Raw genomic sequence first — 23,953 nt, 5'->3', positions numbered from 1 at the left:
CTGCCGTCCCCTTCTTCTTCTTTTGCCCTCCATCGTTCCCAGCATGAGGCTCTTCTCCAGGGAGTCCTTCTTCCTTCTCATCAGGTGGCCAAAGCCTTTGAGTTTCCTCTTCAGGATCTGGCCTTCTAAAGAGCAGCCAGGGTGGATCTCCTCTAGGACTGACCAGTTGGATGGCCTTGCAGTCCAAGGGACTCACAGGAGATAGATATAGATAGATAGATAGATAGATAGATAGATAGATAGATAGATAGATAGATAGATAGATAAGAGGGAGGGAGCGAGGGAAGGAGAGAGAGAGAGAGAGAGAGAGAGAGAGAGAGAGAGAGAGAGAGGGAGGTGTTGTTGTTTGTCACGAAGTCATGTCTGACCCATCACGACCCCATGGACAATGTTCCTCCAGGCCTTCCTGTCCTCCTGCCGAGGTGGCGCAGTGGTTAAATGTAGCACTGCAGGCTGACTGCAGTTCAGCAGTTCGGCTGTTCAAATCTCACCGGCTCAGGGTTGACTCAGCCTTCCATCCTTCCGAGGTGGGTAAAATGAGGACCCGGATTGTTGTTGGGGGCGATATGCTGACTCTGTAAACCGCTTAGAGAGGGCTGAAAGCCCTATGAAGCGGTATATAAGTCTAACTGCTAACTGCTATTGTCCTCTCCCATCCTCTGGAGTCCATTGAAGCTCAGGCCGACTGCTTCGGTGACTCCTTCCAGCCCCCTCCTTCTCTGCCGTCCCCTTCTTCTTCTTTTGCCCTCCATCGTTCCCAGCATGAGGCTCTTCTCCAGGGAGTCCTTCTTCCTTCTCATTAGGTGGCCAAAGTCTTTGAGTTTCCTCTTTAGGATCTGGCCTTCTAAAGAGCAGCCAGGGTGGATCTCCTCTAGGACTGACCAGTTGGATGGCCTTGCAGTCCAAGGAACTCACAGGAGAGAGATAGATAGATATAGATAGATAGATAGATAGATGGATGGATGGATGGATGGATGGATAGATAAAAAGTAGGTAGGATAGATAGATAGATGGGTAGGTAGGTAGGTAGATGAGAGGGAGGGAGAGGGGAGAGAGAGAGAGAGAGAGAGAGGGAGAGAGAGAGAGAGAGATGTTGTTGTTGTTGTTTGTCACAAAGTCGTGTCCGACCCATCGCGACCCCATGGACCACGTTCCTCCAGGCCTTCCTGTCCTCTCCCATCCTCTGGAGTCCACTGAAGCTCAGGCCGACTGCTTCGGTGACTCCATCCAGCCACCTCCTTCTCTGCCATCCCCTTCTTCTTTTGCCCTCCATCGTTCCCAGCAGGAGGCTCTTCTCCAGTTCTATTCAATTCCATTCCTACTCGAGCGGGGGTTGGACTAGAAGACCTCTGAGGTCCCTTCCAAAACTATGACTCAACGTTCTATGGGTGAGCAGCCAAATGTCTCAAACCAGATAATAAAAATGAGTCCAGTTGCAATGAGTCTGCCTTCCGGCAACTCTAACCAACCATCGACGTTGGTTAGAGACTTTTAATTGTTGTTGTTGTTGATGCTGCTGGGATCGACTTCTTTAGCCACAGCTGCAAATGTTCCAAGAACTTTTTTTTTTAAAAAAAAAGAAAAGTAGGCCGCCTGCTTTTGTGATCGAGGGCTAAAATTCACACCTCGCCTTCCTGCCGTTGTGGGTTTCCCCTCCACGCCTCCCCCAATCTTCATCTTTCTTTCCATCCTTGGTCGATACTTTCACAAGGGCCTCAGATGCAACAAGACGCACCCGCAATGTGGCTGGCCAAGCTTCCCGCTTGCTTGATGTTATGGGCGGCATGGATCTCTGCTCTTCATGCCAACTTTACCCTTCCTTCAGACCCGGGCATGGTGAGGAGACCCCCTCGTAGGGGAAGGGGATTGGGGAGGGGGGTGTCGAAAGAAGGGAGTAAAATGGCTATACATTCCAATTTTTTCCCCATCTCCCATCCTGTGCCTTTTGACAACAGCTTCATAATTGGCTGTGCAGAAAATAACAGAATAACAGAGTTGGAAGGGACCTTGGAGGTCTTCTAGTCCAACCCCCTGCAGGAGACCCTATTCCATTCCAGACAAATGGCTGTCCAATCTCTTCTCCAGCTCCAGTGATGGACCACCCAAAACATCTGGTTAATTGTCCTCACTGTCAGGAAATTTCTCCTTGTTTGTAGAGTGGTTCTCTCCTCGATTAGTTTTCATCCATTGCTTCTTGTCCTGCCTTCAGGGGGCTTTGGAGAATAGTTTGACCCTCCCCTCTTCTTTGGGGCAGCCCCTCAAATACTGGAAGACTGCTATCCTGTCTCCCCTGGTCCTTCTTTTCTCTAGTCTAGCCAAACCCAAATTCCTGCAGCCGTTCTTCCTATGTTTTAGTCTCCAGGCCTATGCTCATCTTAATTGCTCTTCTCTGCACTTTCCCCCCACCCCAAAAAAAAACCCCTCAAGAGTTTTTTTTGTAACGTGGTGACCAAAATTGGATGCCGTATTGCAAAGTATGGCTGGAAATTTCTCCTTAATTCCAGGTTGCTTCTCTCCTTGGTTAGTTTCCATCCATTGCTTCTTGTTCTGACTTCGGGTGCTTTGGAGAATAGGTTGAAACCCCCCCCCCCCCGCTTCTTTGGGGCAGCCCCTCAAATATTAGAAAGCAGCTATTACCTTCCCAGCAAGCCTTCTCTTTCTTAGGCTAAACGTAGTATTTGGTTCTTTTAATCATTCAACGTATGGTTTAGCCTCCAGCCCTCTAACGGAATAACGGAAGAATTGGAAGGGACCTTGGAGGTCTTCTAGACCAACCCCCTGCTCAAGCACCAGACCCTATTCCATTTCAGACAAATGGCCGTCCAATCTCTTTTTAGAAACCTCCATTGATGGGGCACCCACAACTTCTGGTGGCAAGCTGTTCCACTGATGTGTGTCCAATCACATTTGGCTAATAAAGAATTCTATTCTATTCTATTCTGAATTCTATTCTATTCTATTTTGAATTTTATTTTCTATTCTATTCTATATTTCCTATTCTATTCTATTCTGAATTCTATTCTATTCTCTATTCTATTCTATCTTTCCTATTCTATTCTATTATGAATCCTATTCTATTCTATTATGAATCCTATTCTATTATATTCTTTCTATTTTATTCTATTCTATCTTTCCTATTCTATTCTGAATCCTATTCTGAATCCTATATTCTATTCTATTCTATTCTATTCCATTCCATTCCATTCATTGTTCTCCCAGGAAATTTTTCCTTGGTGTCTAGGTCTAAATCTCTCTTAAATCCCATCAATGTGCTTTGATAAGTTATCGATCAAAATCTTTTAATTTTCTCTCCAGCTTTCTGGTGATTCTCCATATTATTGGGGGCGGAGGGGGGGAGATATGATTTCCCCCCCCCCCCCAGATTGGGAAAAGGCAGGGCTGCATTTGGTAGAACGATTGTTGGGAGGGGGGGAGCTATGGCAAATTTGCCTCCGGGGAAAACCAGCATTGCGTTTGTGGTGGGGTGGTGGGGAGGGAATCAAATGCAAAGGGGAAATTTATCTTTGCAATGTTTTTATTCTGAAGTGGGTTAACTTTTTAAGGCACTGTTGTTTAATCCAGATGGAGATGACTGAGAGGTTCTGGGATTTTATGGTGAAGTTTGGCAAAACCTACCACAGCCAAGAAGGTAAGCAATCTCTATGAATGTCTGCTTCTCCCTCTACTACACCCTGAATCGTAAAAGTAGCCCAAGAAATGGGATTCTGATGAAACGTGGAAGAGGTTGAATCTAGCCATGTTTTTAGTATGTGTGAATGCAGACTTGAGTAAGGAGAAGCGGATCTGAGACCACCAAGGTGAGGAGGTCAGCCGGATGCCCCCCGAGAGCAGCGTATTTCTCAATCTTGGCAGCTGGAAGATGCATGGACTTCAACTCCCAGAATTCCCTAGATGAACTGCTGGCTGGAGAATTCTGGAAGTTGAGGTCCACCCATCTTAAAGCATTCTGGCTGGGGGATTCTGGGAGTGGAAGCCCACCCATCTTAAAGTCTGCTGGCTGGGGAATTCTGGGAGCTGAAGTCCACCCATCTTAAAGCATGCTAGTTGGGGAATTCTGTGGGCGGTAAATCTTCAAGCTGCCAAGGTTGAAAAACCCTGTTCTAAAAATATTACACTCCAGCTGCGGTAATTTCCATCTGCCCAGCTGCCAATTTTGAAGCATTTCAGTGCACTTCAGGAGCTTAACATGAAATTATTTTGACTCCGGAGGTGTTAAACAACAGGGACACGTAGATTTAGATTTTAGATTTTATTAACATTTGTAGGCCGCCCTTTTCCCTGAGGGGACTCAGGGCGGCTCACATAAAATCAGGGAGGGGAAGTACAAACAGTAACATAGACACATATAATAAAAGTAATAAGCAACATACATTCATCATTCGGGAGGGGCAACTATCCTTGTCCCCAGGCCTGACGGGCTAGCCAGTTCTTGAGGGCTGTGCGGAAGGCCTGGACGGTGGTGAGGGTACGAATCTCCACGGGGAGTTCGTTCCAAAGGGTCGGGGCAACTACTGAGAAGGCCCTCCTCCTTGTAGTTGCCAGCCGGCACTGGCTGGCTGATGGAATACGGAGGAGGCCCAATCTGTGTGATCTAATTGGTCGCAGGGAGGTGATTGGCAGGAGGCGGTCTCTCAAGTATCCAGATCCACTACCATGCAGGGCTTTATGAGTGACTAATAGCACCTTGAAGCGCATCCGGAGATCGACAGGTAGCCAGCGCAGTTCGCGGAGGATAGGTGTTATGTGGGTGAACCGCGGTGCACCCACAATCACTCGCGCGGCCGCGTTCTGTACCAACTGAAGTCGCCGGATGCTCTTCAAGGGCAGCCCCATGTAGAGCACATTGCAGTATTCCAGCCTAGAGGTCACAAGGGCCCGGGTGACTGTTGTGAGAGCCTCCCGATTCAGGTAGGGCCGCAACTGGCGCACCAGGCGAACCTGGGCGAATGCCCCCCTGGTCACAGCCGTCAGGTGGTGGTCAAACGATAGCTGTGGATCCAGGAGGACTCCCAAGTTGCGAACCCTCTCTGAGGGGTATAAAATTTGACCCCCCAGCCTGAGTGATGGAATATTGGTCGAATCTTTGGGAGGGAAACACAACAGCCACTCGGTCTTTTCTGGGTTGAGCACAAGCTTGTTAACCCTCATCCAGTCCCTAACGGCCTCAAGGCCTCGGTTCATCACGTCTGCCGCTTCATTGAGTTGGCACGGGGCGGACAGATACAGCTGGGTATCGTCCGCATATTGATGGTATCTGATCCCGTGCCTGCGGATGATCTCTCCCAGCGGTTTCATGTAGATGTTGAATAGTAGGGGGGATAAGACCGAGCCCTGAGGCACCCCATATGTTAGGGGCCTAGGGGACGATCTCTGCCCCCCCACTAACACCGACTGCGACCTGTCCGAGAGGTAGGAAGAGAACCACCGCAACACGGTGCCTCCCACTCCCACCTCCCGCAGTCGTCGCAGAAGGATACCATGGTCGATGGTATCGAAAGCCGCTGAGAGGTCAAGGAGGACCAGGATGGAGGAATGTCCTCCATCTCTGGCTCTCCAGAGATCATCGGTCAATGCGACCAAAGCGGTTTCTGTGCTGTAACCGGGTCTGAAGCCTGACTGGAAGCAGGCTAAAGCATTTGGCTACAAGACTTTGCAAATCCTGCTTTCTGGAACGGTTACTTGATTTCCCAGTATAAAAATATTAAAACCAGAGTTACCCAGGAAGGAGAGAAGCAGACAAACCAGGGTCTAACATCAACTAAGCATCCATGTTTGTAACCAAGTGCAGTTTTCTGCTTCCTGCCCCTTTGATTTTTTCACCCTTGTTGCTGCTGTTGTTAGTTGCAATGTTGTGTGCGACCCATCGTGATCCAATGGACCACATTCCTCCAGGCCTTCCTGTCCTCTCTCATCCTCTGGAGTCCATTGAAGTTCAGGCCGGCTGCTTCGGTGACTCCATCCAGCCACCTCCTTCTCTGCTGTCCCCTTCTTCTTCTTCTGCCCTCCATCCTTCCCAGCATGAGGCTCTTCTCCAGGGAGTCCTTCTTCCTTCTCATTAGGTGGCCAAAGTCTTTGAGTTTCCTCTTCAGGATCTGGCCTTCTAAAGAGCAGTCAGGGTTGATCTCCTCTAGGACTGACCAGTTGGATGGCCTTGCAGTCCAAGGGAATTGCAGGATGGATAGATGATAGATAGGTAGATAGATAGATAGGTAGGTAGGTAGGTAGGTAGGTAGGTAGGTAGGTAGGTAGGTAGGTAGATAGATAGATAGATAGATAGATAGATAGATGATAGAGTAGTTGTTGTTAGTTGCTACGTCATGTCTGACCCATCACAATCCCATGGACAATGTTCCTCCAGGCCTTCCTGTCCTTTCCCATCCTCTGGAGTCCATTGAAGCTCAGGCCGACTGCTTCGGTGACTCCATCCAGCCACCTCCTTCTCTGCTGTCCCCTTCTTCTTCTTTTGCCCTCCATCATTCCCAGAATGAGGCTCTTCTCCAGGGAGTCCTTCTTCCTTCTCATTAGGTGGCCAAAGTCTTTGAGTTTCCTCTTCAGGATCTGGCCTTCTAAAGAGCAGTCAGGGTTGATCTCCTCTAGGACTGACCAGTTGGATGGCCTTGCAGTCCAAGGGACTTGCAGGATGGATAGATGATAGATAGATAGATAGATAGATAGATAGATAGATAGGTAGGTAGGTAGGTAGGTAGGTAGGTAGGTAGGTAGGTAGGTAGGTAGGTAGGTAGGTAGATAGATAGATAGATAGATAGATAGATAGATAGATAGATAGATAGATAGATAGATAGATGATAGAGTAGTTGTTGTTAGTTGCTACGTCATGTCTGACCCATCACAATCCCATGGACAATGTTCCTCCAGGCCTTCCTGTCCTTTCCCATCCTCTGGAGTCCATTGAAGCTCAGGCCGACTGCTTCGGTGACTCCATCCAGCCACCTCCTTCTCTGTTGTCCCCTTCTTCTTCTTCTGCCCTCCATCCTTCCCAGCATGAGGCTCTTCTCCAGGGAGTCCTTCTTCCTTCTCATTAGGTGGCCAAAGTCTTTGAGTTTCCTCTTCAGGATCTGGCCTTCTAAAGAGCAGTCAGGGTTGATCTCCTCTAGGACTGACCAGTTGGATGGCCTTGCAGTCCAAGGGACTTGCAGGATGGATAGATGATAGATAGATAGATAGATAGATAGATAGATAGGTAGGTAGGTAGGTAGGTAGGTAGGTAGGTAGGTAGGTAGGTAGATAGATAGATAGATAGATGATAGAGTAGTTGTTGTTAGTTGCTACGTCATGTCTGACCCATCACAATCCCATGGACAATGTTCCTCCAGGCCTTCCTGTCCTCTCCCATCCTCTGGAGTCCATTGAAGCTCAGGCCAACTGCTTCGGTGACTCCATCCAGCCACCTCCTTCTCTGCCGTCCCCTTCTTCTTCTTTTGCCCTCCATCATTCCCAGAATGAGGCTCTTCTCCAGGGAGTCCTTCTTTCTTCTCATTAGGTGGCCAAAGTCTTTGAGTTTCCTCTTCAGGATCTGGCCTTCTAAAGAGCAGCCAGGGTTGATCTCCTCTAGGACTGACCGGTTGGATGGCCTTGCAGTCCAAGGGACTCAATGCAGGAGTCTTCTCTAGCACCAGAGTTCAAAGGCCTCCATTCTTTGGTGCTCAGCCTTCCTTATGGTCCAACCTTCACAGCCCTCCATTGCAACTGGGAAAACTGTAGCCTTGACACTTGTGTTGGCAGGGTGATGCATCTGCTTTTTCTTCACCCTAGAGGCAACTTACCGCTTCAAGGTTTTTGCACAGAACATGGAAACAAGCCAAGTCTTGCAGGACACTGAGCTGGGAACCGCACAATACGGTGTCACCCCTTTCAGCGACTTGACAGGTAAAATGGAAGGAAAATGAAATGTTTGATTAATGGGGGTGATTACTATGGGTTCTGTAGGCGTGGCTTGGTGGGTGTGGTATGGCTTGGGGGCGTGGCAGGGGAAGGATACTGCAAAATCTCCATTTTGCAGATGGCATTTGCCAGTTCTCTGAACTGCTCAAAATTTCCCCTACCGGTTCTCAGAACTACTCAAAATCTCCACTACCGGTTCTCTGAACTACTCAAAATCGCCGCTACTGGTTCTGTGAACTACTCTAAATTTCCCCTACCGGTTCTCCGAACTACTCAAAATCTCCGCTATCAGTTCTCTGAACTACTCAAAATCTCCGCTACTGGTTCTGTGAACTACTCAAAATTTCTCCTACCGGTTCTCAGAACTACTCAAAATCTCCGCTACTGGTTCTGTGAACTACTCAAAATTTCCCCTACCGTTTCTCTGAACTACTCAAAATCTCCGCTATCAGTTCTCTGAACTACTCAAAATCTCCGCTACTGGTTCTGTGAACTACTCAAAATTTCTCCTACCGGTTCTCAGAACTACTCAAAATCTCCGCTACCGGTTGTCTGAACTACTCAAAAATTCTCTTACCGGTTCTCTGAACTACTCAAAATCTCCGCTACCGGTTCTCTGAACTACTCAAAATTTCCCCTACCGGTTCTCAGAACTACTCAAAATTTCCCCTACCGGTTCTCAGAACTACTCAAAATTTCCCCTACTGGTTCTCTGAACTACTCAAAATTTCCCCTACTGGTTCTCTGAACTACTCAAAATTTTCACTACCGGTTCTCAGAACTACTCAAAATTTCCCCTACTGGTTCTCTGAACTACTCAAAATTTCCCCTACCGGTTCTCAGAACTACTCAAAATTTCCCCTACCGGTTCTCTGAACTACTCAAAATTTCCCCTACTGGTTCTCTGAACTACTCAAAATTTTCACTACTGGTTCTCTGGACTACTCAAAATTTCCACTACCGGTTCTCAGAACTACTCAAAATTTCCACTACCGGTTCTCTGAACTACTCAAAATTTCCCCTACCGGTTCTCTGAACTACTCAAAATCTCCGCTATTGGTTCTCTCAATTACCCAAAATCTCTGCTACCGGTTCTCCAAACTACTCAAAATTTCCCCTACCGGTTCTCTGGACTACTCAAAATCTCCGCTACTGGTTCCCAGAACTACTGAAAATCTCCGCTACCGGTTCTCTGGACTACTCAAAATTTCTCCTACCGGTTCTCTGAACTACTCAAAATCTCCGCCACCGGTTCTCCAGGACCTCTCAGAACCTGCTGGATTTCACCCCTGCTTGGAGGCCTTCTAGTCCAACCAAGGTTCCTTTTTAGGCCTAGGATTCTATGAAACGGCAATGGGGAGGCAGTGGCCAAGAAGAATGAAAGGAGGGGATTTCTCAAAGCAGCCAGCAGTCCTGTTCAGTTCAATAAAGTGAAATTCGTTGGGTAAACTGCACAGCCCCGGTTTGCAAATTGGAAAGTGTTTCTGTTGACAGAGTGTGGGAGCAGAGACCCCGGGTTGGGTTCGCGGCGGGCTGGTGGTGAGCTGAGTGATCCCGTCCTGCAGAGGAAGACGGGCCACTGTGCTGCTGCGACAGGCAGGATGTTTAGAGATGAGCCCACCGCAGCACCTAACCTCTGCTCGAGGTCTAACCAGTTGAGTTTCAGCCTTGTGGCATCCACACGACGGCTAAATCGCTCTGTAGCTTGCTCAGCTGGTTTCCAAGCTGATCAAGAGTCCCCAAGGTGCTTTCCCCCCCCCCCAAAACGCAGCTGGAGTTCTTGTCCAGTTTTCTATTTTCCAAAGCACCATTAAAGGGAAAGGTTCCCTCCTAGTATGTGCTGGTCGTTCCTGACTCTAGGTGGCGGTGCTAATCTCCGTTTCAAAACCAAAGAGCCAGCGCTGTCCAAAGACGTCTCCGGCATGACTCAATGTCGAAGGCTCACGGAACGCTGTTCCCTTCCCACCAAAGGTGGCTCCTATTTTTCTACTTGCATTTTTGACGTGCTTTCGAACTGCTAGGTTGGCAGAAGCCGGGACAAGTCACGGGAGCTCACTCCGTTATGCGGCGTTAGGGATTCGAACTGCTGACCTTTCTGATCGACAACCTCAGCGTCTTAGCCCCTGAGCCTTAAAGCACCATTAGGCAAGACAAAAAACTAACCAAGAGAGAAACAACCTAGAACGTAGGAGAAAGTGAAAACTATTGGTCGCTGGAATTGCTTCCTTGCAGAAGTTGTCGATGCTCCGTTACTGGAGGCTGTCAAGCAGAGTGTGGACAACCATTTGCCTGAAATGATATACGGGTCTCCTTCACCGCAGGGGGTTAGGCTAGAAGACCTTCAAGGTCCCTTCCAATTCTTCCGTTCTGTTATTTTCTGCACAGCCAATTGCTCCTCTTGACAGCCCAACCTTCATTCCATGAATGTATTTCTATTTATTTTGCTCTTTTGCTGCAACCTGGATTTAGGATGCCTAGACTAATGAAAAGAAGGACCAGGGGTTTGAATATTTGAGGGGCTGCCCCAGGAAAGAGAGGAAGGTCAGCCTATTCACCAAAACTCCTGAAGGCCGGACAAGGAGCAATAGGTGGAAACTAATGAAGAGAAGCAACTTAGAACCAAGGAGAAACTTCCTAACAATTGAGAACAATTAACCAGTGGAACAACTTGCCTCCAGAAGTTGTGAATGCTTCATCACTGGAGGTTTCTAAGAAAAGATTAGACAGTCACCTGCCTGAAACAGCATAGGGTTTCCTGCCTGAGCAGGGGGGAACTAGAAATCCCTTCCAAGTCTGTAATTCTGTTAAACTGAATTGTAGGAAGCTGCCCTTATCTCAATGGCTGGCTATCACACAATAGCTCTTTTGTTTGGGCACCGCAAAAGCGTTGTGTGTTTAAGCAGTGTGTTTTATTCACCCTAGTTGAAGGGATGAGCTGGGGGTGGGGAACACAACTGGGCTGGCACAAACCTCGGTGGAATACCAAGCAAAGGATCCAAGGAAGTTGAATTCCTGGGTAATTTTGTCCCGAGTCTCACAAGGCTATGCTGCAGGATCAAAAGAATTGGCTTTTTCCTCCCCTTCTCCCCATCTCTTTCCATACTCCTTTGTGTGTGTGTGTGTGTGTGTGTGTGTGTGTGTGTGTGTGTGTGTGAAGGTACACAACACCACCCAAGGCCGGCCAAATTATTTTGGCAGCCGAGGCTGAGAATTCCACATGGACGTCTCCCTCTTTGGAAGAGAGTAAAAATAGAAAATTAATAAAAACAAGGAAGGAAAGCTATGCCACCCCACGCCTGCAGTGGGTCAACTTTCCCTGGTCTGTTTTGACCGGTGCGGTTTGAATTGCCAAAAAGCCGGTAGAGGGCCAACTGGGAAAGCCTTCAAGATCCACAGGTAGTCCTCGCCTTACAACGGTGCATTTATAGTGGCCGTTCAAAGTTACGTCAGAATTGGAGGGGAAAAGTGATTTAGGATCTAAAGTTGTTCAGACTTTGGGGCTTTTGGGCAAAGAGAAAGTTAGATTAACCGAGTCGCCCAATACTGCAACCTCCGACGGATGCTTCCTCCACTTGGCTCTGCACTACAATACCCCTCATCCCCCGCCCCCACATCTCAGGCCCGTTAAGAGAAGATTGGGATTATAAAGCCTAAGCCGCCGGCGAATAATACAAAATGTGTTTTCTTCCTTACTGCAGAAAGCGAGTTTGCGAAGAGGTTCGGCAATCCGGTTTTGCGGTCTGTGCCGGTTGGGCCGAGGGAACTGCGCCGCGGCTACTCGACGGCAACCCGATTCTGCGACTGGAGAAAAAAGGGCTTGTCCCCTGTGAAGTACCAGGTGAGCGTGGACAGAGAGAGCTGCCAACGTAATCTTCTGCAAAGTGACGTTGTATTGGCTGCCGATTTCCGGTCTTCTCACCCGGCGGGGACTTTTTGATGGTGATGGACGTGACTTATAGCAATAGCAGTTAGACTTATCTACCGCTTCATAGGGCTTTCAGCCCTCTCTAAGCGGTTTACAGAGTCAGCATATCGCCCCCAACAACAATCCGGGTCCTCATTTTACCCACCTCGGAAGGATGGAAGGCTGAGTCAACCTTGAGCCAGTGAGATTTGAACAGCCTAACTGCAGAACTGCAGTCAGCTGAAGTAGCCTGCAGTGCTGCATTTAGCCACTGCGCCACCTCAGCTTACGCAGAGCGTAGATTTTAGGGAAAGCCTGGATGATGTTGAAGGGGGAAGATGGATTCCTCCAGCCCGGTTGAGTGAGATTGTCTTGAACCACTGAATAAAGTCCCTGGAGTAGGGGTTGTTGTTGTTTTGCAACTTTGGAAAGTTTAAGAGGGGTGGACTTCGACTCCCAGAATTCTCCAGCAAGCTGACCTCTTCAAAGAATGCTGGCTAAGGGAATTCTGGAAGTTGAAGTCCACCCATCTTAAAGCATGCTGGCTGGGGGATTCTGGGAGTTGAAATCCATCCGTGTTAAATTATGCTTTTCTGGGGAATTTGGGGTTTTCAATTCCACCCATCTTAAAAGAATACTGGACTAGAAGACCTCCAAGGTCCCTCCCAAGTACAGATTTGTCAGCAAAACCTAGATAATAGATAAAATGAGGAACTGAATTAAGGATGGGGCTCAATTGCATGTAGGAACCTCCGTGTTTTGATTCAGTAGTGCGGGGTGCACAGATTGTCAGTTAGGACCTCCTCGATCGTAGACTGCCTCCTCCTTACAACAACCCTGTAGGGTAGGGCCAGGATGAGGGCTAGTGATGCCTCGGACTAGTTCATGCAATTCTCTTGGCAACTCTAAGGAATGGCTTTCCTTCCTTCTGTGAAATGCGCAGGGTAGTTTCCCCTCTAAATTTTAACCAGTTATAGGTGACTGAAATGGCAGTGGGAATTTTCCTGCACTGTCAACAGCCCTGGGATACGAGAGCCGTGGTTAGAAACAAGAGGACATGGCGGGCCAGATCCTAGTTTAATGTTTCCTAACTCTCTCCTAGGGAGAGACTTGCAGATCCTGCTGGGCTTTCGCAGCCGTCTCCAACATAGAGGCATTGTGGAAGATTCACCGAAATGTTAACTGCAGCCTCTCGGTGCAAGGTATGTCAGATGACGGGAAGGTAAGTGAGGAAGGAGGGTTTTTTAAAGAGTTTCTCAATGCCAGCCATTTTAAGATGGGTGGACTTCAACTCCCAGAATTCCTTGCTGGCTAGGGAATTCTGGGAGTTGAAGTCCACCCCTTTTAAAGCATACTATCTGGGGGATTCTGGGAGTTGAAATCCATTCGTCTTAAACCATGCTGACTGGGGGATTCTGGGAGTTGAGGTCCATTCCTCTTAAAGTCTGCTGGCAGGGGGATTCTGGGAGTTGAAGTCCATCCCTTTAAAAGCATGCTGGCTGGGGGATTCTGGGAGTTGAAGTCCATCCCTTTAAAAGCATGCTGGCTGGGGGATTCTGGGAGTTGAAATCCATTCGTCTTAAACCATGCTGACTGGGGGATTCTGGGAGTTGAAGTCCATCCCTTTAAAAGCATACTATCTGGGGGATTCTGGGAGTTGAAATCCATTCGTCTTAAACCATGCTGACTGGGGGATTCTGGGAGTTGAAGTCCATTCCTTTTAAAGCCTGCTGGCTGGGGATTCTGGGAGTTGAAGTCCATTCCTTTTAAAGCATACTGGCTGGGGGACTCTGGGAGTTGAAGTCCATTCCTTTTAAAGCGTGCTGGCTGGGGATTCTGGGAGTTGAGGTCCACCCATCTTAAATCAGACTGGCTGGGGATTCTGGGAGTTGAAGTCCATCCCTTTAAAAGCATGCTGGCTGGGGGATTCTGGGAGTTGAAGCCCATTCCTTTTAAAGCATGCTGGCTGGGGATTCTGGGAGTTGAGGTCCACCCATCTTAAATCATACTGGCTGGGGATTCTGGGAGTTGAAGTCCATCCCTTTAAAAGCATGCTGGCTGGGGGATTCTGGGAGTTGAAGTCCACCCATCTTAAAGCATACTGGCTGGGGATTCTGGGAGTTGAAGTCCATCCCTTTAAAAGCATGCTGGCTGGGGGATTCTGGGAGTTGAAGTCCATTCCTTTTAAAGCGTGCTGGCTGGGGATTCTGGGAGTTGAGGTCCACCCATCTTAAATCATACTGGCTGGGGATTCTGGGAGTTGAAGTCCATTCCTTTTAAAGCATGCTGGCTGGGGGATTCTGGGAGTTGAGGTCCACCCATCTTAAAGCATACTGGCTGGGGATTCTGGGAGTTGAAGTCCATCCCTTTAAAAGCATGCTGGCTGGGGGATTCTGGGAGTTGAGGTCCACCCATCTTAAATCATACTGGCTGGGGATTCTGGGAGTTGAAGTCCATCCCTTTAAAAGCATGCTGGCTGGGGGATTCTGGGAGTTGAAGTCCACCCATCTTAAATCATACTGGCTGGGGATTCTGGGAGTTGAAGTCCATCCCTTTAAAAGCATGCTGGCTGGGGGATTCTGGGAGTTGAAGTCCATTCCTTTTAAAGCGTGCTGGCTGGGGATTCTGGGAGTTGAGGTCCACCCATCTTAAATCATACTGGCTGGGGATTCTGGGAGTTGAAGTCCATTCCTTTTAAAGCATGCTGGCTGGGGGATTCTGGGAGTTGAGGTCCACCCATCTTAAAGCATACTGGCTGGGGATTCTGGGAGTTGAAGTCCATCCCTTTAAAAGCATGCTGGCTGGGGGATTCTGGGAGTTGAGGTCCACCCATCTTAAATCATACTGGCTGGGGATTCTGGGAGTTGAGGTCCACCCATCTGAAAGCATACTGATTGCAGAATTCTGGGAGTTGAGGTCCGTCCCTCTAAGCATGGTGGCTGAGGGATTCTGGGAGTTGAAGTCCACCCATCTGAAAGCATACTGATTGCGGAATTCTGGGAGTTGAGATCCATCCCTCTAAGCATGGTGGCTGAGGGATTCTGGGAGTTGAAGTCCACCCATCTTAAATCATACTGGCTGGGGATTCTGGGAGTTGAGGTCCACCCATCTTAAAGCATACTGGCTGGGGATTCTGGGAGTTGAAGTCCATCCCTTTAAAAGCATGCTGGCTGGGGGATTCTGGGAGTTGAGGTCCACCCATCTTAAAGCATACTGGCTGGGGATTCTGGGAGTTGAAGTCCATCCCTTTAAAAGCATGCTGGCTGGGGGATTCTGGGAGTTGAGGTCCACCCATCTTAAATCATACTGGCTGGGGATTCTGGGAGTTGAGGTCCACCCATCTTAAAGCATACTGGCTGGGGATTCTGGGAGTTGAAGTCCATCCCTTTAAAAGCATGCTGGCTGGGGGATTCTGGGAGTTGAGGTCCACCCATCTTAAAGCATACTGGCTGGGGATTCTGGGAGTTGAAGTCCATCCCTTTAAAAGCATGCTGGCTGGGGGATTCTGGGAGTTGAAATCCATTCGTCTTAAACCATGCTGACTGGGGGATTCTGGGAGTTGAGGTCCATTCCTCTTAAAGTCTGCTGGCAGGGGGATTCTGGGAGTTGAAGTCCATCTCTTTAAAAGCATACTATCTGGGGGATTCTGGGAGTTGAAATCCATTCGTCTTAAACCATGCTGACTGGGGGATTCTGGGAGTTGAAGTCCATTCCTTTTAAAGCGTGCTGGCTGGGGATTCTGGGAGTTGAAGTCCATTCCTTTTAAAGCATACTGGCTGGGGACTCTGGGAGTTGAAGTCCATTCCTTTTAAAGCGTGCTGGCTGGGGATTCTGGGAGTTGAAGTCCACCCATCTTAAAGCATGCTGGCTGGGGATTCTGGGAGTTGAAGTTCATCCCTTTTAAAGCATGCTGGCTGGGGGATTCTGGGAGTTGAGGTCCACCCATCTTAAATCATACTGGCTGGGGATTCTGGGAGTTGAAGTTCATCCCTTTTAAAGCACGCTGGCTGGGGGATTGTGGGAGATGAAGCCCATCCATCTTAAAATTGCTGGGGTTGAGAAAGACTGGGTAGTTCCCTCAAAGGTGAAGAACTCGGATTGGGAAGTGGGGACGGGACGGGTGACAGCGAGAGCTGACTAATTCGGGAACTGGGGGGAAGGCAAGCGTCTTCCATCACTGTCCGACAGTCTTCTTCAAAAATAATCTTTTTCCTCTCTGTCTCTTTCGCCCTAGAACTCATCGACTGCACGTACCCATCCAGAGGAGGCTGTCTCGGGGGCTATGTCTGGGACGCCCTCCAGTACGTCGTCAACAAAAGTATGTGGACATCCCTGTTCAGTTGCAGCATTTCTGTTGTGCAGCATTGCACAACTTTCGTTGTAGCATTTATGTGAGTTCACACAACTGTTTCCCCCCACCCCCCATTGGAGTCCGGGCTGTGATGGCCTCGCAACAACCCCACAAGGTGGGCTCTGTGCAAACAGGTGAGTGAGTTGAACAGGGGGGGCAGAGATAACAGGAAGGCAGGGTTGGAAGGGACCTCTGAGGTCTTCTAGTCCAACCCCCAGCTCGAGCAGGGAACGTCCAGTGATGGAGCACCCACAACTTCTAGTGGCAAGCTGTTCCGCCGGTTAATTGTTCTCCCTGTCAGGGAATTCCTCCTTATTTATAGGTTGCTTCTCTTCTTGGTTAGTTTCCATCCGTTGCTTCTTGTCCTGCCTTCAGATGCTTTGGAATTACAAAACAAGGGAATTGGAAGGGACCACGGAGGTCCTCTAGTCCAGCCCACTACTCAAGCAATAAATCCTATACCATTCCAGACAAATGACTGTCCAATCTCTTCTTCACAACCTACAGTGATGGGGCACCCGCAGCTTTGGGAGGCAAATTGTTCCACGGGTCAATTGTTCTCCCCGTCAGGAAATGTCTCCCTAGTTCCAAGTTGCTTCTCTCCTTGATTAGTTTCCATCCATTATTCCTTATCTGGCCTTCAGTTCTTTGGAAAATAGGTTGACTCCCTCTTCTTGGGGGCATCCCTTCAAATATTGAATTTCTGCTCTCAAGTCACCCCTGGTCCTTCTTTTCATTAAAATAAGAAGGTAAAGGTTTCACTTGCACATCTGTGCTAGTCGTTCCCGACTCTAGGGGGCGGTGCTCATCTCCGTTTCAAAGGCGAAGAGCCAGCGCTGTCCGAAGACGTCTCCGGGGTCATGTGGCCGGCATGACTTAACGCTGAAGGCGCACGGAACGCTGTTCCCTTCCCACCAAAGGTGGTTCCTATTTGTCTACTTGCATTTTTTACCTGGTTTCGAACTGCTAGGTTGGCAGAAGCTGGAACAAGTCATGGGAGCTCACGCCATTACCTGACGCTAGGGGTTCGAACCACTGACCTTTCTGATTGACAAGCTCAGTGTCTTAGCCCCGGAGCCACCGGTTCCCTTCTTTGTGGCATCCTCTCAAATATAGAACCCGCTTTCCAGTCACCCCTTGTCCTTCTTCTCATTAAAATAGACCCATCCAATTCCTGCAGCGGTTTTCATATTGGTTACTTGATGAGCATCTCGGCTTCGTATGCTGAAAGCTGAAATCTCAGTTTGGTTAGCGAGTTATCTGCCTGGACGTTAAATGTTTCAAGGCAGTAATAAATTGACCAAGGAAATTCGAGGAGAGGAGGAAACGGAGGACTGTTTAGTTTTGGGAAAAATGGCATAAGTGGTTAGATGTTAGAAATAGGAAATAAGAATTTGGGAAAGGTGATTTGTATTATAGAAGAATTAGGAAACCGTGATAAGAAAGTAGGAAAAGTAGGATTTACAAAAGTGGAAAAAGATAATAGAAGAATAACAATGACTGTAACAAACATAACTGTTCAGCAAAAGAGTAATAAATAAAAGGATCAGAAGTGTAAAATTAGAATGTATTCAGAGGGAAGTAATATTTGTAAAGATGCACCGATAGAAATCTCCTGTAAGAACCAACGTGTAACTCTGGTGTTGTTTGTAAGTTTTGTGTATGTTTTTGTAAATGTGTTTAAGTGTTTAAAATTAAAAAAAAATTAAAAAGTTTCAAGGCAGTTATTGAACTGCCAACGTTAGGGAAATTCCAAAATAATAACGGAAAGAAACCTTTTTTTTAATCTACCTCTTTTGTAAAGCATCCTTGGTTTCCCCCCCACACACACACAGGTGGATTGTCATCGGACACCCTTTACCCCTACATCGAAAAAAACCAGCCCTGCCAGAAACACAAGGGGAGGAAACTAACCAAGATTGATGGTTATAGTGTACTTCCAAGAGACGAGAAGTGTAAGTCTTTGGCCAGGATTGAGACGTCTGAATTCTAAGGCTCTGGAGGCCCCTGAAAAAAATTAGGTTTACTCAAGATTTTAAAAAAGTGTAGAGTGTTTTTTTTTTTTTTGCAGATGGAAAAACGGGAGTGAAAATAAAAACATTTATATGCAAGCAGACAGTCTCTTTTGCATGTTCAACCTATTTAAATGTGAGGGGGTGCGTTTATATGTGTCCCCCCCCCCAAAAAAACCATTAGGGCTTTAATGACAGGTAGTCATTGTCTTACAACCATTGCGGTACTCTGGCCTAGAGGTGGCGCTCTCGCATCACAATCAAGGAGGTTGTGAGTTCGATCCAAGGTAGAGGCAGATATTTCTCTCTCTGGCCACACACAAGAATATATCTGCAGAAGAAAACTCTGCATCGGCAACAGGGAGGGCATCGGGCCATTCAAACCCTTTGCTAGCTCTAATTCAGTTGCCAGGGACTCCACCTTGCCAGGGATTATGGGGTCGCTAAGCGAATATGGTGATTGTCTTACAACCATTCCTTTAGTGACTGTTGAGTTACAATGGTACTGAAAACAGAGGCTTGCAAACAATCCTCACATTTACAACTGTCGTAGGATTCCTACGGTCATGTGATCAAAGTTTGGGCATTTATTTATAACCGTGGCAGTGTCCTGGGATCATGTGATCACCATTTGGGATCTTCCCAGCGGGCCTCTGACCTGCAAAGTTAATGGGGGGGGGGGGAGAAGCCCGACTCGCTTAACAACTGCGTGATTCACTTAACAACCCTGTTGATTTGCTACACCACCTCGACAAAGGGGTAAAATTTGGAGTGACTCACTTCACTTCCTCCTTGCTCGGCAATGACAACGGCAGTGGTCGTAAGTCGTGGTCTACCTGGACCAAAATTTACGTTGCAAAGTGAGAAAAGGTCTCAAGTAGATTTTGCCCACATTTTACGACCTTCCTTATCCACTGTTGTTAAGTGAATCTTTGCAGTTGTTAAGCAAACCTGGCTTCCCTGTCGACTTTGCTTTGTCAGGTTGCAAAAATGCATCACATGACCCTTCCGGGACTCTAATCACATGACTGGGTGGACACTGCGACGGTCGCAAGTGTGAAAAACGGTCCCAAGTCACTATTTTCAGCGCTGTTGTAACTTTGAACGGTCACTAAACAAGCTGTGACAACCCGTATTCGGGAGGGGAAATGAATTTCGTTCCCAAATCCTGATTTTTGCACTTCCATGTTAATTTGTGATGCTTTTCTCCCAGACATCGCCAGTATTGTGGCCACCCAGGGTCCTGTGACAGCTCTGATGAACAAAAAAGTCATCCAGGTGAGAATCAGGTAAAACTATGGTGGAAAAGAGGCGAAAGGAACAGTTTTGTTAGCTGTCTTCCTTCCCAATTCATTGGCTGGGTACTTTTGTGGCTGAATTTCCCCAGCTCTCTAACCTGGCTTAATTTGAGCTCGGCTTAGCTCCTGTACATGCTGGGAGGTGGTGGCTCAGGGGCTAAGATGCTGAGCTTGTCGATCAGAAAGGTCGGCAGTTCAGCGGTTCGAATCCCTAACGGAGTGAGCTCCCGTGACTTGTCCCGGCTTCTGACAACTTAGCAGTTCAAAAGCGCGTAAAAAATGCAAGTAGAAAAATAGGAGCCACCTTTGGTGGGAAGGGAACAGCATTCCGTGCGCCTTCGGCGTTGAGTCATGACCACGGAGACATCTTCGGACAGTGCTGGATCTTCAGCTTTGAAACAGAGATGAGCAGCGCCCCCTAGAGTCAGGAACGGCTAGCACAGCTGTACGAGGGGAAGCTTTACCTTTACAGCTCCGGTACAGCTAGTCCTCGACTTTGTTCATTTAGTGACCGATAACAATGGCACTGAAAAAAAGTGACTTGAGATCATTTCACACTTACGACCATCGCAGCATCCCTGTGGTTAGGTGATTAAGACTCAGACGCTTGGCCACTGACTCAGATTTATGACGGTTACAGCATGCCGGGATCATGTGATTCCCTTTTGGAGACCTTTTGACGAGCAGTCAAAGGGGACGCCAGATTCGCTTAACAACCATGTGACTGAGTTAACAATCCCTTAAACATCGGTGGCGAGAACGGTCTAATTCCAGAAAGGAGAAGCAGAGACCCAGAAAGGTAACTGGGATTTAAAGGTATTCTATCTATGGTTAATCATGGTCTGTTTCGATTCTCTCCATGGGGCAGCATTACCAAAAAGGCATCATCCAGAGGTCCAAGGTGAGCTGCGACCCCAACCGGCTTGACCACGCAGTCCTTATTGTTGGCTTCGGTGAAGGTAAGCTGTGTTTTCTTGGTTGTTGGGTCCAAGGGATCCTGCTGTTGTGGCCCGCCAATGGCTAGCGGAGCTGGCAGCAGATTCAGACAGTGAGGAGGGTTGGGGAGGAACCTGGGCCAGTCCTGGAGTCTGGGGAAGGCTCTGAGGAGGGCTCTGTGTGGGAGGCAGAGAGGGGGCCAGAGCCGTCTGACAGTTATCAGCTGCCTTCAAAGTCAGACCTCAGTGGAGCAGAAGAACAGCTGGAGCCTGTTCCCAGTGTGCGCATGTGCAGAGTGGCCAGACGAAGGGAACAGCTAAAGAACAGGGGTTGACTTGGGAGTAAGGTCACAGGTAGACGCTGAATGGCCCCTCCCAGAGGAAATAAAAGAGGAGCGACAGGGGAGTGGAGTTTGCAGGAGACCATCATTTCGCTTAATTGGTTCGTGATTCTCCGAGACTCCTGGCCAAGTTCTGCAGAGATCGGCCTGGCAGCAAGCCAGATAAGGTAGATAGAGGAAGGAAGGAAGGATATATAAAAGATGATAGATAGATGATAGATAGATAGATAGATAGATAGATAGATTCATGAAGGAAGGAAGGATAGATAAGAGAGTAGACAGACAGACAGAGATAGAGATAAAGAAAGACAGACAGGTAGATATGATGGATGATAGAGAGGGAGAGATAAACAGACAAATTGATGAGATGAGATGGAATGAAATGAATAGATGGATGGATGATTAATACTAGAAATATGAGAGGGAGGGAGGGAGAGAGAGAGAGAGAGGGAGGGAGGGAGGGAGGGAGGGAGAGAGAAAGAGAGAGAGAGAGAGAGAGAGAGAGAGAGAGAGAGAGAAGGTAAATCCTCCCTTGAAAGACTTTGCTGGAGGTGAAGGAGCAGAATTCACAGTCAGTTAATAAAAGGGGTTTTTGTCGGGACAAGGAGTTGGCTTCAGGCTTTTGGGAAGCCTCAGTCAGAACACTGGTTTGATTCTCCATTCAGCATCCCACCAGTTTTGAGATGGGACATCACAACACCCATTTGAAAGTGGTTGGGTTGTCTTGATGAACCCAAAAACCATTCAGCTGAGAACAGAGGGGAGGGGAGAATTCTGGGGGACACGTAGCTCACTCCGTTACGCGGCGTTAGGGATTCAAACTGCCAAACTGCTGACCTTTCTGATTGACCAGCTCAGCGTCTTAGCATAAAACATGGGGGCTTCTTGATAGGTGGAAGAAGGAAACTAGCATCCATGACCGAGTTGTTGTGGTTTATGGCGTGCCTTTTTGGTTGCAGGCAAAATCCGACGCGGCACCTGGAGTGGATCATACTGGATTATCCAGAACTCCTGGGGAACACACTGGGGAGAAGAGGTGGGTTGAGTTCTACTGATTGGTGGGAAAAAGAGAATGGAAGTGCCTCTTTGGCCAAGAGGAGATGAACAGAGTTGGAAGCGACCTTGTAGGTCATCTAGTCCAGTAGGGGAGACCCTACTACACCGTTTCTGACAAATGGCAGTCCAATCTCTTAAGGTAAGGTATACCAGGCTAGAAACCAGGAGACAGGGAGTTCTAGTCCTGCCTTAGCAATGAAAGCTGACTGGGTGATTTCGGGCCAATTACCAGGAGATGGTGAGTTCTAGTCCCACCTTATGGGGTTGGAACTCATGAAAGCCAGCTGGGTGACTTTGGTCCAATCACTGGGGTGATGGGGAGTTCTAGTCCTGCCTTAGCAATGTAAGTTGACTGGGTGACTTCAGGCCAATCACCAGGAGATGGTGAGTTCTAGTCCCGCCTTACGCATGAAAGCCAGCTGGGTGACTTTGGCCCAATCACCAGGAGACGGGGAGTTCTAGTCCTGCCTTAGCAATGAAAATTGACTGGGTGACTTCAGGCCAATCACCAGGAGATGGTGAGTTTTAGTCCCACCTTACGCATGAAAGCCAGCTGGGTGTCTTTGGCCTAGTCACCAGGAGACAGGGAGTTCTAGTCCCGCCTTAGCAATGAAAGCCGACTGGGTGACTTCAAGCCAATCACCAGGAGATGGTGAGTTCTAGTCCCACCTTACCCATGAAAGCCAGCTGGGTGTCTTTGGCCTAGTCACCAGGAGACGGGGAGTTCTAGTCCTGTCTTAGCAATGAAAGCCGACTGGGTGACTTCGGGCCAATCACCAGGAGATGGTGAGTTCTAGTCCCGCCTTACGCATGAAAGCCAGCTGGGTGACTTTGGCCTAGTCACCAGGAGACAGGGAGTTCTAGTCCTGCCTTAGGCATGAAAGTTGGCTGGATTAACTTGGATAAATTGGGGAAGTGGGTTAGGTCAACCAAAATGCAATTCAGGGGCAGGGAAAGCATCATCATTGACATAAATTGATGTACATGCAGTAGAAACTAAACAATGAGGACAATTAACCAGTGGAACAACTTGCCACCAGAAGTTGTGGGTGCTCCAATATTGGAGGCTTCTAAGAAGAGATTGGACAGCCACTGTACCTGAAATGGTCCAGGGTCTCCTGCTTGAGCAGGGGGCTGGACTAGAAGCACCTCCAAGGTCCCTTCCAGCTCTATTCTGATTGATAATTGATTGATTAGCTGTATTGCTTAGGGATATCGAACTGAACTCTTTCTATTTTCTGTTAGGGCTCTTTTCGGATGGATAAAGGCTCCAACACCTGTGGGATTGCCCAGTATGTCACAACAGCCACCGTCAAAGATTTGGCAGGAAAGAAGCCGGTTATTTGTCCGAGATGATGCTATGCGTGCATTTGCCTGTCTTTCAGACAACAGCTCTGGAGCACTCAGTCCTATTAATTTTCAAGCTTTTGCAATCTGGAGCCTTCCGAAGGTTGGCGGCTTGCACCATTCGATTGTCCTCCGAGTGACTCGGTTTCTTTCAAACGCAGTGTTTCTCGAATTTTTCTTCATTTTTAAGAGCAACCGACGAGTAGTGTAACTTTTTAGAATTGCCAAGTGCAACAACTGGGGGGATGACGAACCGAATCCCCAGTTTTGGTGCAAAATCCTTTTGTGTAGAAAAACCCGCTATTTTTCTCTCTGCGTGTGTATGCGGATGTGAAGTTGGGGGGATATGGAGGAAAGGAATATTTGAATGGGAACGGAATAAAATGCATGGACAGAATATGTTATCTATCTTCTTCTTCTATCTTCTTATTTATTATTTATTTATTATATATGTATGTATATTCCGACATAACTCTGGAACGCTTTGAGCAATTCCAAACAAACTTAGTACACAGATGACTTACCCTCTTGAAACAAATACTGGGGCGTGGGGTGGGGTAAGACACCCCTAAGGTGTGTGTGTGTCTTTGTCTGTGTGTTCCAATATAACTCTGGAACGCCTGGCCCGTTAAGGACAGCGTCCCAGAGCAGCAATTGTTTGTGATCTCATGGGAGGCAGAACCTGGGCCGTTAAGGAGAGAGTGTGTGGCATCCTAGAGCGGCAATTGTTTGTGATGTCAGTTCCTTCGCAGATTACTCTGGAAAGCCAGCTGTGATGTTCACCCT

General features: G+C 48.0%; 1 protein-coding gene across 2 annotated transcripts; it reads left to right on the top strand.

The window, feature by feature from the left end:
* The first annotated feature begins 1,479 nt into the window (after window positions 1–1,479).
* On the top strand, window positions 1,480–23,582 carry CTSW (cathepsin W). 2 transcript variants are annotated; one of them, XM_032234463.1, is made up of 11 exons: window positions 1,504–1,836; window positions 3,583–3,649; window positions 7,795–7,908; window positions 11,622–11,761; window positions 12,930–13,029; window positions 16,062–16,145; window positions 18,014–18,133; window positions 19,404–19,468; window positions 20,357–20,447; window positions 21,724–21,800; window positions 23,066–23,582. In XM_032234463.1, the coding sequence occupies exons 1-11, from the start codon at window positions 1,720–1,722 to the stop codon at window positions 23,174–23,176; spliced, it is 1,086 nt and encodes a 361-aa protein (XP_032090354.1). In that variant the 5' UTR covers window positions 1,504–1,719; the 3' UTR covers window positions 23,177–23,582. The 2 variants fall into 2 exon arrangements, with proteins under 2 accessions (XP_032090355.1, XP_032090354.1); XM_032234464.1 differs by lacking the exon at window positions 18,014–18,133 and having other exon boundaries at window positions 1,480–1,836.
* The last annotated feature ends 371 nt before the right edge of the window (window positions 23,583–23,953 follow it).

Source organism: Thamnophis elegans, chromosome 17 (genome assembly GCF_009769535.1).
Source record: "Thamnophis elegans isolate rThaEle1 chromosome 17, rThaEle1.pri, whole genome shotgun sequence".
NCBI classification, from domain to species: domain Eukaryota; kingdom Metazoa; phylum Chordata; class Lepidosauria; order Squamata; family Colubridae; genus Thamnophis; species Thamnophis elegans.
This window is presented reverse-complemented; position numbering and strand designations above follow the sequence as displayed.

What these genes read in the sequence shown, in the direction of transcription:
- CTSW (XM_032234463.1), top strand. Translation starts at nt 1,720, where the DNA reads ATGCAACAAGACGCACCCGCAATGTGGCTGGCCAAGCTTCCCGCTTGC. An exon ending in TTCCTTCAGACCCGGGCATG is followed by an intron (nt 1,837 to 3,582) that starts GTGAGGAGACCC and finishes TGTTTAATCCAG; the next exon opens with ATGGAGATGACTGAGAGGTT. An exon ending in GAACACACTGGGGAGAAGAG is followed by an intron (nt 21,801 to 23,065) that starts GTGGGTTGAGTT and finishes ATTTTCTGTTAG; the next exon opens with GGCTCTTTTCGGATGGATAA.